At 47.1% G+C, this 16367-nt stretch overlaps 1 protein-coding gene across 1 annotated transcript in view; it reads left to right on the top strand.

Moving 5' to 3' along the window:
* The window catches only part of LOC110518582 (CUB and sushi domain-containing protein 2), a 552259-nt gene that overhangs the window by 485577 nt on the left and 50315 nt on the right, over positions 1-16367 (top strand). Inside the window, 1 exon segment of the mRNA XM_036953653.2 lies at positions 4550-4723. Within this exon segment, the coding sequence (XP_036809548.2) occupies positions 4550-4723 (174 nt within the window).

A 16367-nucleotide genomic window follows, 5' to 3' on the forward strand; every position in this document is an offset into this window, starting at 1 on the left:
GAGACATTCTACAGACACATTCTACAGAAACATTCTATATACACATTCCACAGAGACATTCCACAGACACATTCTACAGACACATTCTACAGAGACATTCTACAGACACATTCCACATACACATTCCACATACACATTCTACAGAGACATTCTACAGACACATTCTACAGACACATTCCACATACACATTCCACATACACATTCCACTTACACATTCTACAGACACATTCCACAGACACATTCTACAGACACATTCTACAGACACATTCTACAGACACATTCCACAGACACATTCTGCAGACACATTCTACAGACACATTCTACAGACACATTCCACATACACATTCTACAGACACATTCCACAGACACATTCTACAGACACATTCTACAGACACATTCTACAGACACATTCCACAGACACATTCTACAGACACATTCTACAGACACATTCTACAGACACATTCCACAGAGACATTCTACAGACACATTCTACAGACACATTCTACAGACACATTCTACATACACATTCCACAGAGACATATCACAGACACATTCTACATACACATTCCACAGAGACATTCCACAGACACATTCTACAGACACATTCCACATACACATTCCACATACACATTCCACAGACACATTCCACAGACACATTCTACAGACACATTCTACAGACACATTCTACAGACACATTCCACAGACACATTCTACAGACACATTCTACAGACACATTCCACAGAGACATTCTACAGACACATTCCACAGAGACATTCTACAGACACATTCTACAGACACATTCTACAGACACATTCTATAGACACATTCTACAGACACATTCTACATACACATTCTACAGACACATTCCACAGAGACATTCCACAGACACATTCTACAGACACATTCTACAGACACATTCTACAGACACATTCCACAGACACATTCTACAGACACATTCTACAGACACATTCTACAGACACATTCCACAGACACATTCTACAGACACATTCTACAGACACATTCCACATACACATTCTACAGACACATTCCACAGAGACATTCTACAGACACATTCTACAGACACATTCTACAGAAACATTCTATAGACACATTCTACAGACACATTCTACATACACATTCTACAGACACATTCCACAGAGACATTCCACAGACACATTCTACAGACACATTCTACAGACACATTCTACAGACACATTCTACAGACACATTCTACAGACACATTCTACAGACACATTCCACAGAGACATTCCACAGACACATTCTACAGACACATTCCAGAGACATTCCACAGACACATTCTACAGACACATTCTACAGACACATTCTACAGACACATTCTACAGACACATTCCACATACACATTCTACAGACACATTCCACAGAGACATTCCACAGACACATTCTACAGACACATTCTACAGACACATTCTACAGACACATTCTACAGACACATTCCACATACACATTCTACAGACACATTCTACAGAGACATTCTACAGACACATTCTACAGACACATTCCACAGACACATTCTACAGACACATTCTACAGAGACATTCCACAGAGACATTCTACAGACACATTATACAGACACATTCTACAGACATATTCCACAGACACATTCTACAGACACATTCTGTAGACACATTCCACAGAGACATTCTACAGACACATTCTACAGACACATTCCACAGACACATTCCACAGACACATTCTACAGACACATTCTACAGAGACATTCCACAGACACATTCTACAGACACATTCTACAGACACATTCTACAGACACTTTCTACAGACACATTCTACAGACACATTCTACAGACACATTCCACAGACACATTCTACAGAGACATTCCACAGACACATTCTACAGACACATCCTACAGACACATTCCAGAGACACATTGCAGAGACACATTGCAGAGACACATTCCAGAGAAACATTCCACAGACACATTCCACAGACACATTCCAGAGACACATTGCAGAGACACATTACAGAGACACATTGCAGAGACACATTGCAGAGACACATTGCAGAGACACATTCCAGAGACACATTGCAGAGACACATTGCAGAGACACATTGCAGAGACACATTCCACAGACATTCCACAGACAAATTCCACAGACCACATTCCACATACACATTCTACAAACACATTCCACAGAGACATTCCACAGACACATTCTACAGACAAATTCTACAGACACATTCTACAGACACATTCTACAGACACATTCTACAGACACATTCTACAGACACATTCTACATACACATTCTACAGACACATTCCACAGAGACATTCCACAGACACATTCTACAGACACATTCTACAGACACATTCTACAGACACATTCTACAGACACATTCTACAGACACATCCTACAGACACATTGCAGAGACACATTGCAGAGACACATTCCAGAGAAACGTTCCACAGACACATTCCACAGACACATTCCAGAGACACATTGCAGAGACACATTGCAGAGACACATTACAGAGACACATTGCAGAGACACATTGCAGAGACACATTGCAGAGACACATTGCAGAGACACATTCCAGAGACACATTGCAGAGACACATTGCAGAGACACATTGCAGAGACACATTGCAGAGACCACATTCAACAGACACATTTCACCGACACATTCCAGAGACACATTCCACAGACCACATTCCACAGACACATTCCGCAGACACATTCCACAGACACATTCCACAGACATATTCCACAGACACATTCCACAGACCACATTCCACAGACACATTCCACAGACACATTCCACAGACACATTCCAGAGAAACATTCCACAGACACATTCCAGAGAAACATTGCAGAGAAACCTTCCACAGACACATTCCACAGACACATTCCACAGAAACATTCCACAGACACATTCCAGAGAAACATTCCACAGACACATTCCATAGAAACATTGCAGAGAAACATTCCACAGACACATTCCACAGACACATTCCAGAGAAACATTCCACAGACACATTCCATAGAAACATTGCAGAGAAACATTCCACAGACACATTCCACAGACACATTCCACAGAAACATTCCACAGAAACATTCCAGAGAAACATTCCACAGACACATTCCAGAGAAACATTCCACAGACACATTCCAGAAAAACATTCCACAGACACATTCCAGAGAAACATTCCACAGACACATTCCAGAGAAACATTCCACAGACACATTGCAGAGAAACATTCCAGAGAAACATTCCACAGACACATTCCAGAGAAACATTCCAGAGCAATATTCCACTGACACATTCCAGAGAAACATTCCAGAGAAATATTCCAGAGAAACATTCCACAGACACATTGCATAGACACATTCCAGAGACACATTCCACTGACACATTCCAGAGAAACATTCCACAGACACATTCCAGAGAAACATTCCACAGACACATTCCAGAGAAACATTCCACAGACACATTCCAGAGAAACATTCCAGAGAAACATTCCACAGACACATTCCAGAGAAACATTCCAGAGCAATATTCCACTGACACATTCCAGAGAAACATTCCAGAGAAACATTCCACAGACACATTCCAGAGAAACATTCCAGAGAAACATTCCATAGACACATTCCAGAGAAACATTCCAGAGAAATAATCCAGAGAAACATTCCACGAACACATTGCATAGACACATTCCAGAGACACATTCCACTGACACATTCCAGAGAAACATTCCACAGACACATTCCACAGACACATTCCAGAGAAACATTCCAGAGAAACATTCCACAGACACATTCCAGAGACACCTTTCAGAGACACATTCCAGAGACACATTGCAGAGACACATTGCATAGAAACATTCCACAGACACCTTCCAGAGACACATTTCAGAGACACATTTCAGAGACACATTCCAGAGACACATTTCAGAGACACATTTCAGAGACACATTTCAGAGACACATTTCAGAGACACATTTCAGAGACACATTCCAGAGACACATTTAACAGACACATTCCACAGACACACTCCAGAGACACATTTCAGAGACACATTCCAGAGACACATTCCATAGAATCATTCCACAGACGCACTGCACAGACATGTTCCAGAGACACATTGCGTAGCCACAATGATACATACATTTCAGACACATTGGTTTCATATTGGATAGTCAGTGCTGTGTTAAAATGCTTTATAAATAATGATAGATAACGGGAAAAAATGAGAGAAATCTATAGAAAACAATAACCTATCTTACATATATCCTCCATCCCTCCCTCCCTCCCTCCCTCCCTCCCTCCCTCCCTCCCTCCCTCCCTCCCTCCCTCCCTCCCTCCCTCCCTCCCTCTATTTATCTTTCTCGTTTACTCCCTCACTCACCAATCTCCCCCACCAATCCCTCCCTCCCTCCCCCCTCACCTTCTTTTCCTCCCTTCTGTCACCCATCCCTCCCTTCCCCCTCCCCCTCCCCTTTCTTCCTCTAACTCTCTCCCGTCCCCCTCTCTCCCCATCCCACCCCCTCTAGCTGTGTTCTGTGGAGACCCAGGAGTCCCGGCCCAGGGAAGAAGAGAGGACCGTGGGTTCACCTACCTCTCCTCTGTCTCCTTCTCCTGCTCTCCTCCTTTGGTGTTGGTGGGTTCAGCAAGACGATACTGTCAGTATGACGGCATCTGGAGTGGCACTCAGCCATCCTGCATAGGTAAGAATGGGTCCAGCTAACTCTCAGTAACCAACTCAGACCAGGCACTCAGAATGGGTCCAACTAACTCTCAGTAACCAACTCAGACCAGGCACTCAGAATGGGTCCAGCTAACTCTCAGGAACCAACTCAGACCAGGCACTCAGAATGGGTCCAACTAACTCTCAGTAACCAACTCAGACCAGGCACTCAGAATGGGCCCAACTAACTCTCAGTAACCAACTCAGACCAGGCACTCAGAATGGGTCCAGCTAACTCTCAGGAACCAACTCAGACCACGCACTCAGAATGGGTCCAACTAACTCTCAGTAACCAACTCAGACCAGGCAATCAGAATGGGTCCAACTAACTCTCAGTAACCAACTCAGACCAGGCAATCAGAATGGGTCCAGCTAACTCTCAGTAACCAACTCAGACCAGGCTGTCAGAATGGGTCCAACTAACTCTCAGTAACCAACTCAAGCCAGGCGCTCCGAATGGGTCCTGTCAGTAACCAACTCAGACCAGGCGCTCAGAATGGGTCCTACTAACTCTCAGTAACCAACTCAGACCAGGCACTCAGAATGGGTCGTATCAGTAACCAACTCAGACCAGGCACTGAGAATGGGTCCAACTAACTTTCAGTAACCAACTCAGACCAGGCACTCAGAATGGGTCCAACTAACTCTCAGTAACCAACTCAGACCAGGCACTCAGAATGGGTCCAACTAACTCTCAGTAACCAACTCAGACCAGGCTGCCAGAATGGGTCCTATCAGTAACCAACTCAGACCAGGCACTCTGAATGGGTCTTATCAGTAACCAACTCAGACCAGGCACTCAGAATGGGTCCTATCAGTAACCAACTCAGACCAGGCTGTCAGAATGGGTCCTATCAGTAACCAACTCAGGCCAGGCACTCAGGATGGGTCCAACTAACTCTCAGTAACCAACTCAGACCAGGCTGCCAGAATGGGTCCTATCAGTAACCAACTCAGACCAGGCACTCTGAATGGGTCTTATCAGTAACCAACTCAGACCAGGCACTCAGAATGGGTCCTATCAGTAACCAACTCAGACCAGGCTGTCAGAATGGGTCTTATCAGTAACCAACTCAGACCAGGCGCTCAGAATGGGTCCTATCAGTAACCAACTCAGGCCAGGCACTCAGGATGGGTCCAACTAACTCTCAGTAACCAACTCAGACCAGGCACTCAGAATGGGTCCTATCAGTAACCAACTCACGCCAGGCACTCAGGATGGGTCTAACTACCTCTCAGGAACCAACTCAGACCAGGCACTCAGAATGGGTCCAACTAACTCTCAGTTACCAACTCAGACCAGGCTGTCAGAATGGGTCCTATCAGTAACCAACTCAGTCCAGGCACTAAGAATGGGTCCTACTAGATCTCAGTAACCAACTCAGACCAGTCACTCAGAATGGGTCCAACTAACTCTCAGTAACCAACTCAGACCAGGCACTCAGAATGGGTCCTATCAGCAACCAACTCAGACCAGGCACTCAGAATGGGTCCTATCAGTAACCAACTCAGACCAGGCACTCAGAATGGGTCCTATCAGTAACCAACTCAGACCAGGGACTAAAAATGGGTCCTATCGGTAACCAACTCAGACCAGGCGCTCAGAATGGGTCCAACTAACTCTCAGTAAACAACTCAGACCAGGCACTGAGAATGGGTCCAACTAACTCTCAGTAACCAACTCAGACCAGGCTGTCAGAATGGGTCCAACTAACTCTCAGTAACCAACTCAGACCAGGCACTCAGAATGGGTCCAACTAACTCTCAGTAACCAACTCAGACCAGGCACTCAGAATGGGTCCTATCAGTAACCAACTCAGACCAGGCACTAAAAATGGATCCTATCGGTAACCAACTCAGACCAGGCGCTCAGAAAGGGTCCTATCAGTAACCAACTCAGACCAGGCACTCAGAATGGGTCCTATCAGTAACCAACTCAGACCAGGCACTAAAAATGGATCCTATCGGTAACCAACTCAGACCAGGCGCTCAGAAAGGGTCATATCAGTAACCAACTCAGACCAGGCACTAAAAATGGGTCCAACTAACTCTCAGTAACCAACTCAGACCAGGCACTCAGAATGGGTCCAACTAACTCTCAGTAACCAACTCAGACCAGGCACTCAGAATGGGTCCTACGAACTCTTAGTAACCAACTCAGACCAGGCACTCAGAATGGGTCCTACTAACTCTCAGTAACCAACTCAGACCAGGCTGTCAGAATGGGTCCTATCAGTAACCAACTCAGACCAGGCACTCAGAATGGGTCCAATCAGTAACCAACTCAGACCAGGCACTCAGAATGGGTCCTATCAGTAACCAACTCAGACCAGGCTGTCAGAATGGGTCCAACTAACTCTCAGTAACCAACTCAGACCAGGCACTCAGAATGGGTCCTATCAGTAACCAACTCAGACCTGGTGCTGAGAATGGGTCCTATTAGTAACCAACTCAGGCCAGGCACTCAGGATGGGTCCAAATACCTCTCAGTAACCAACTCAGACCAGGCACTCAGAATGGGTCCAACTAACTCTCAGTAACCAACTCAGACCAGGCTGTCAGAATGGGTCCTATCAGTAACCAACTCAGTCCAGGCATTAAGAATGGGTCCTACTAGATCTCAGTAACCAACTCAGACCAGTCACTCAGAATGGGTCCAACTAACTCTCAGTAACCAACTCAGACCAGGCACTCAGAATGGGTCCTATCAGTAACCAACTCAGACCAGGCACTCAGAATGGGTCCTATCAGTAACCAACTCAGACCAGGCACTCAGAAGGGGTCCTATCAGTAACCAACTCAGACCAGGCTGTCAGAATGGGTCCAACTAACTCTCAGTAACCAACTCAGACCAGGCGCTCAGAATGGGTCCTATCAGTAACCAACTCAGGCCAGGCACTCAGGATGGGTCCAACTACCTCTCAGTAACCAACTCAGACCAGGCACTCAGAATGGGTCCAACTATCTCTCAGTAACCAACTCAGACCAGGCTGTCAGAATGGGTCCGATCAGTAACCAACTCAGTCCAGGCACTTAGAATGGGTCCTACTAGATCTCAGTAACCAACTCAGACCAGGCACTCAGAATGGGTCCTATCAGTAACCAACTCAGACCAGGCACTCAGAATGGGTCCTATTAGTAACCAACTCAGACCAGTCACTCAGAATGGGTCCAACTAACTCTCAGTAACCAACTCAGACCAGGCACTCAGAATGGGTCCTATCAGTAACCAACTCAGTCCAGGCACTAAGAATGGGTCCTACTAACTCTTAGTAACCAACTCAGACCAGGCACTCAGAATGGGTCCTACTAACTCTCAGTAACCAACTCAGACCAGGCTGTCAGAATGGGTCCTATCAGTAACCAACTCAGACCAGGCACTCAGAATGGGTCCTATCAGTAACCAACTCAGGCCAGGCACTCAGGATCGGTCCAACTACCTCTCAGTAACCAACTCAGACCAGGCTGTCAGAATGGGTCCTATCAGTAACCAACTCAGTCCAGGCACTAAGAATGGGTCCTACTAGATCTCAGTAACCAACTCAGACCAGTCACTCAGAATGGGTCCAACTAACTCTCAGTAACCAACTCAGGCCAGGCACTCAGGATGGGTCCAACTAACTCTCACTAAACAACTCAGACCAGGCACTCAGAATGGGTCCTATCAGTAACCAACTCAGACCAGTCACTCAGAATGGTTCCAACTAACTCTCAGTAACAAACTCAGACCAGGCACTCAGAATGGGTCCTATCAGTAACCAACTCAGACCAGGCACTCAGAATGGGTCCTACTAACTCTCAGTAACCAACTCAGACCAGGCACTCAGAATGGGTCCAACTAACTCTCAGTAACCAACTCAGACCAGGCACTCAGAATGGGTCCAACTAACTCTCAGTAAACAACTCAGACCAGGCACTGAGAATGGGTCCAACTAACTCTCAGTAAACAACTCAGACCAGGCTGTCAGAATGGGTCCAACTAACTCTCAGTAAACAACTCAGACCAGGCACTGAGAATGGGTCCAACTAACTCTCAGTAAACAACTCAGACCAGGCTGTCAGAATGGGTCCAACTAACTCTCAGTAACCAACTCAGACCAGGCTGTCAGAATGGGTCGTATCAGTAACCAACTCAGACCAGGCACTAAGAATGGGTCCTACTAACTCTTAGTAACCAACTCAGACCAGGCACTCAGAATGGGTCCTACTAACTCTCAGTAACCAACTCAGACCAGGCTGTCAGAATGGGTCCTATTAGTAACCAACTCAGACCAGTCACTCAGAATGGGTCCAACTAACTCTCAGTAACCAACTCAGACCAGGCACTCAGAATGGGTCCTATCAGTAACCAACTCAGACCAGGCACTCAGAATGGGTCCAACTAACTCTCAGTAACCAACTCAGACCAGGCTGTCAGAATGGGTCCTATCAGTAAGCAACTCAGTCCAGGCACTAAGAATGGGTCCTACTAACTCTTAGTAACCAACTCAGACCAGGCACTCAGAATGGGTCCTACTAACTCTCAGTAACCAACTCAGACCAGGCTGTCAGAATGGGTCCTATCAGTAACCAACTCAGACCAGGCACTCAGAATGGGTCCTATCAGTAACCAACTCAGGCCAGGCACTCAGGATGGGTCCAACTACCTCTCAGTAACCAACTCAGACCAGGCTGTCAGAATGGGTCCTATCAGTAACCAACTCAGTCCAGGCACTAAGAATGGGTCCTACTAGATCTCAGTAACCAACTCAGACCAGTCACTCAGAATGGGTCCAACTAACTCTCAGTAACCAACTCAGGCCAGGCACTCAGGATGGGTCCAACTAACTCTCAGTAAACAACTCAGACCAGGCACTCAGAATGGGTCCTATCAGTAACCAACTCAGACCAGTCACTCAGAATGGGTCCAACTAACTCTCAGTAACCAACTCAGACCAGGCACTCAGAATGGGTCCTATCAGTAACCAACTCAGACCAGGCACTCAGAATGGGTCCTACTAACTCTTAGTAACCAACTCAGACCAGGCACTAAAAATGGGTCCTATGGGTAACCAACTCAGACCAGGCGCTCAGAATGGGTCCAACTAACTCTCAGTAAACAACTCAGACCAGGCACTGAGAATGGGTCCATCTAACTCTCAGTAAACAACTCAGACCAGGCTGTCAGAATGGGTCCAACTAACTCTCAGTAACCAACTCAGACCAGGCTGTCAGAATGGGTCGTATCAGTAACCAACTCAGACCAGGCACTAAGAATGGGTCCTACTAACTCTTAGTAACCAACTCAGACCAGGCACTCAGAATGGGTCCTACTAACTCTCAGTAACCAACTCAGACCAGGCTGTCAGAATGGGTCCCATCAGTAACCAACTCAGACCAGGCACTCAGAATGGGTCCTATCAGTAACCAACTCAGACCAGGCACTCAGAATGGGTCCTATTAGTAACCAACTCAGACCAGTCACTCAGAATTGGTCCAACTAACTCTCAGTAATCAACTCAGACCAGGCACTCAGAATGGGTCCTATCAGTAACCAACTCAGACCAGGCACTCAGAATAGGTCCAACTCACTCTCAGTAACCAACTCAGACCAGGCTGTCAGAATGGGTCCTATCAGTACCCAACTCAGTCCAGGCACTAAGAATGGGTCCTACTAACTCTTAGTAACCAACTCAGACCAGGCACTCAGAATGGGTCCTACTAACTCTCAGTAACCAACTCAGACCAGGCTGTCAGAATGGGTCCTATCAGTAACCAACTCAGACCAGGCACTCAGAATGGGTCCTATCAGTACCCAAATCAGTCCAGGCACTAAGAATGGGTCCTACTAGATCTCAGTAACCAACTCAGACCAGTCACTCAGAATGGGTCCAACTAACTCTCAGTAACCAACTCAGGCCAGGCACTCAGGATGGGTCCAACTAACTCTCAGTAAACAACTCAGACCAGGCACTCAGAATGGGTCCTATCAGTAAACATCTTAGACCAGTCACTCAGAATGGGTCCAACTAACTCTCAGTAACCAACTCAGACCAGTCACTCAGAATGGGTCCAACTAACTCTCAGTAACCAACTCAGACCAGGCACTCAGAATGGGTCCTATCAGTAACCAACTCAGACCAGGCACTCAGAATGGGTCCAACTAACTCTCAGTAACCAACTCAGACCAGGCTGTCAGAATGGGTCCTATCAGTAAGCAACTCAGTCCAGGCACTAAGAATGGGTCCTACTAACTCTTAGTAACCAACTCAGACCAGGCACTCAGAATGGGTCCTACTAACTCTCAGTAACCAACTCAGACCAGGCTGTCAGAATGGGTCCTATCAGTAACCAACTCAGACCAGGCACTCAGAATGGGTCCTATCAGTAACCAACTCAGGCCAGGCACTCAGGATGGGTCCAACTACCTCTCAGTAACCAACTCAGACCAGGCTGTCAGAATGGGTCCTATCAGTAACCAACTCAGTCCAGGCACTAAGAATGGGTCCTACTAGATCTCAGTAACCAACTCAGACCAGTCACTCAGAATGGGTCCAACTAACTCTCAGTAACCAACTCAGGCCAGGCACTCAGGATGGGTCCAACTAACTCTCAGTAAACAACTCAGACCAGGCACTCAGAATGGGTCCTATCAGTAACCAACTCAGACCAGTCACTCAGAATGGGTCCAACTAACTCTCAGTAACCAACTCAGACCAGGCACTCAGAATGGGTCCTATCAGTAACCAACTCAGACCAGGCACTCAGAATGGGTCCTACTAACTCTTAGTAACCAACTCAGACCAGGCACTAAAAATGGGTCCTATGGGTAACCAACTCAGACCAGGCGCTCAGAATGGGTCCAACTAACTCTCAGTAAACAACTCAGACCAGGCACTGAGAATGGGTCCATCTAACTCTCAGTAAACAACTCAGACCAGGCTGTCAGAATGGGTCCAACTAACTCTCAGTAACCAACTCAGACCAGGCTGTCAGAATGGGTCGTATCAGTAACCAACTCAGACCAGGCACTAAGAATGGGTCCTACTAACTCTTAGTAACCAACTCAGACCAGGCACTCAGAATGGGTCCTACTAACTCTCAGTAACCAACTCAGACCAGGCTGTCAGAATGGGTCCCATCAGTAACCAACTCAGACCAGGCACTCAGAATGGGTCCTATCAGTAACCAACTCAGACCAGGCACTCAGAATGGGTCCTATTAGTAACCAACTCAGACCAGTCACTCAGAATGGGTCCAACTAACTCTCAGTAATCAACTCAGACCAGGCACTCAGAATGGGTCCTATCAGTAACCAACTCAGACCAGGCACTCAGAATAGGTCCAACTCACTCTCAGTAACCAACTCAGACCAGGCTGTCAGAATGGGTCCTATCAGTACCCAACTCAGTCCAGGCACTAAGAATGGGTCCTACTAACTCTTAGTAACCAACTCAGACCAGGCACTCAGAATGGGTCCTACTAACTCTCAGTAACCAACTCAGACCAGGCTGTCAGAATGGGTCCTATCAGTAACCAACTCAGACCAGGCACTCAGAATGGGTCCTATCAGTACCCAAATCAGTCCAGGCACTAAGAATGGGTCCTACTAGATCTCAGTAACCAACTCAGACCAGTCACTCAGAATGGGTCCAACTAACTCTCAGTAACCAACTCAGGCCAGGCACTCAGGATGGGTCCAACTAACTCTCAGTAAACAACTCAGACCAGGCACTCAGAATGGGTCCTATCAGTAACCATCTTAGACCAGTCACTCAGAATGGGTCCAACTAACTCTCAGTAACCAACTCAGACCAGGCACTCAGAATGGGTCCTATCAGTAACCAACTCAGACCAGGCACTCAGAATGGGTCCTACTAACTCTCAGTAACCAACTCAGACCAGGCACTCAGAATGGGTCCTATCAGTAACCAACTCAGACCAGGCACTCAGAATGGGTCCTACTAACTCTTAGTAACCAACTCAGACCAGGCACTAAAAATGGGTCCTATGGGTAACCAACTCAGACCAGGCGCTCAGAATGGGTCCAACTAACTCTCAGTAAACAACTCAGACCAGGCACTGAGAATGGGTCCATCTAACTCTCAGTAAACAACTCAGACCAGGCTGTCAGAATGGGTCCAACTAACTCTCAGTAACCAACTCAGACCAGGCTGTCAGAATGGGTCGTATCAGTAACCAACTCAGACCAGGCACTAAGAATGGGTCCTACTAACTCTTAGTAACCAACTCAGACCAGGCACTCAGAATGGGTCCTACTAACTCTCAGTAACCAACTCAGACCAGGCTGTCAGAATGGGTCCCATCAGTAACCAACTCAGACCAGGCACTCAGAATGGGTCCTATCAGTAACCAACTCAGACCAGGCACTCAGAATGGGTCCTATTAGTAACCAACTCAGACCAGTCACTCAGAATGGGTCCAACTAACTCTCAGTAATCAACTCAGACCAGGCACTCAGAATGGGTCCTATCAGTAACCAACTCAGACCAGGCACTCAGAATAGGTCCAACTCACTCTCAGTAACCAACTCAGACCAGGCTGTCAGAATGGGTCCTATCAGTACCCAACTCAGTCCAGGCACTAAGAATGGGTCCTACTAACTCTTAGTAACCAACTCAGACCAGGCACTCAGAATGGGTCCTACTAACTCTCAGTAACCAACTCAGACCAGGCTGTCAGAATGGGTCCTATCAGTAACCAACTCAGACCAGGCACTCAGAATGGGTCCTATCAGTACCCAACTCAGTCCAGGCACTAAGAATGGGTCCTACTAGATCTCAGTAACCAACTCAGGCCAGGCACTCAGGATGGGTCCAACTAACTCTCAGTAAACAACTCAGACCAGGCACTCAGAATGGGTCCTATCAGTAACCAACTCAGACTAGTCACTCACAATGGGTCCAACTAAATCTCAGTAACCAACTCAGACCAGGCACTCAGAATGGGTCCTATCAGTAACCAACTCAGACCAGGCACTCAGAATGGGTCCTATTAGTAACCAACTCAGACCAGGCACTAAAAATGGGTCCTATGGGTAACCAACTCAGACCAGGCGCTCAGAATGGGTCCAACTAACTCTCAGTAAACAACTCAGACCAGGCACTGAGAATGGGTCCAACTAACTCTCAGTAACCAACTCAGACCAGGCTGTCAGAATGGGTCCAACTAACTCTCAGTAAACAACTCAGACCAGTCACTCAGAATGGGTCCAACTAACTCTCAGTAATCAACTCAGACCAGGCACTCAGAATGGGTCCTATCTGTAACCAACTCAGACCAGGCACTCAGAATAGGTCCAACTCACTCTCAGTAACCAACTCAGACCAGGCTGTCAGAATGGGTCCTATCAGTACCCAACTCAGTCCAGGCACTAAGAATGGGTCCTACTAACTCTTAGTAACCAACTCAGACCAGGCACTCAGAATGGGTCCTACTAACTCTCAGTAACCAACTCAGACCAGGCTGTCAGAATGGGTCCTATCAGTAACCAACTCAGACCAGGCACTCAGAATGGGTCCTATCAGTACCCAACTCAGTCCAGGCACTAAGAATGGGTCCTACTAGATCTCAGTAACCAACTCAGACCAGTCACTCAGAATGGGTCCAACTAACTCTCAGTAACCAACTCAGGCCAGGCACTCAGGATGGGTCCAACTAACTCTCAGTAAACAACTCAGACCAGGCACTCAGAATGGGTCCTATCAGTAACCAACTCAGACTAGTCACTCACAATGGGTCCAACTAAATCTCAGTAACCAACTCAGACCAGGCACTCAGAATGGGTCCTATCAGTAACCAACTCAGACCAGGCACTCAGAATGGGTCCTATTAGTAACCAACTCAGACCAGGCACTAAAAATGGGTCCTATGGGTAACCAACTCAGACCAGGCGCTCAGAATGGGTCCAACTAACTCTCAGTAAACAACTCAGACCAGGCACTGAGAATGGGTCCAACTAACTCTCAGTAACCAACTCAGACCAGGCTGTCAGAATGGGTCCAACTAACTCTCAGTAAACAACTCAGACCAGGCACTCAGAATGGGTCCAACTAACTCTCCGTAACCAACTCAGACCAGGCACTCAGAATGGGTCGTATCAGTAACCAACTCAGACCAGGCACTCAGAATGGGTCCAAATAACTCTCATTAACCAACTCAGACCAGGCACTCAGAATGGGTCCTATCAGTAACCAACTCAGACCAGGCTGTCATAATGGGTCCAACTAACTCTCCGTAACCAACTCAGACCAGGCACTCAGAATGGGTCGTATCAGTAACCAACTCAGACCAGGCACTCAGAATGGGTCCAAATAACTCTCATTAACCAACTCAGACCAGGCACTCAGAATGGGTCCTATCAGTAACCAACTCAGACCAGGCACTCAGAATGGGTCCTATTAGTAACCAACTCAGACCAGGCACTAAAAATGGGTCCTATGGATAACCAACTCAGACCAGGCGCTCAGAATGGGTCCAACTAACTCTCAGTAAACAACTCAGACCAGGCACTGAGAATGGGTCCAACTAACTCTCAGTAACCAACTCAGACCAGGCTGTCAGAATGGGTCCAACTAACTCTCAGTAAACAACTCAGACCAGGCACTCAGAATGGGTCCAACTCACTCTCAGTAACCAACACAGACCAGGCACTCAGAATGGGTACAACTAACTCTCAGTAACCAACTCAGCCCAGGCACTCAGAATGGGTCGTATCAGTAACCAACTCAGACCAGGCACTCAGAATGGGTCCTATCAGTAACCAACTCAGATCAGTCACTCGGAATGGGTCCAACTAACTCTCAGTAACCAACTCAGACCAGGCACTCAGAATGGGTCCAACTAACTCTCAGTAACCAACTCAGACCAGGCTGTCAGAATGGGCCCAACTAACTCTCAGTTACCAACTCAGACCAGGCACTGAGAATTGGTCCAAATAACTCTCATTAACCAACTCAGACCAGGCACTCAGAATGGGTCCTATCATTAACCAACTCAGACCAGGCTGTCAGAATGGGTCCAACTAAATCTCAGTAACCAACTCAGACCAGGCACTCAGAATGGGTCCTGTCAGTACCCAACTCAGACCAGGCGCTCAGAATGGGTCCTACTAACTCTCAGTAACCAACTCAGACCAGGCACTCAGAATGGGTCGTATCAGTAACCAACTCAGACCAGGCACTCAGAATGGGTCCAACTAACTCTCAGTAACCAACTCAGACCAGGCTGTCAGACTGGGTCCAACTAACTCTCAGTAACCAACTCAGACCAGGCACTCAGAATGGGTCCTACTAACTCTTAGTAACCAACTCAGACCAGGCACTCAGAATGGGTCCTACTAACTCTCAGTAACTAACTCAGACCAGGCTGTCAGAATGGGTCCTTATCAGTAACCAACTCAGACCAGGCACTCAGAATGGGTCCTATCAGTAACCAACTCAGACCAGGCTGTCAGAATGGGTCCTATCAGTAACCAACTCAGACCAGGCTGTCAGAATGGGTCCTATCAGTAACCAACTCAGACCAGGCTGTCAGAATGGGTCCTATCAGTAACCAACTCAAACCAGGCACTCAGAATGGGTCCTATCAGTAACCAACTCAGACCAGGCGCTCATAATGGTTCC

Source organism: Oncorhynchus mykiss, chromosome 18, assembly GCF_057628025.1.
Source record: "Oncorhynchus mykiss isolate SJ-2025 chromosome 18, ASM5762802v1, whole genome shotgun sequence".
NCBI lineage: Eukaryota > Metazoa > Chordata > Actinopteri > Salmoniformes > Salmonidae > Oncorhynchus > Oncorhynchus mykiss.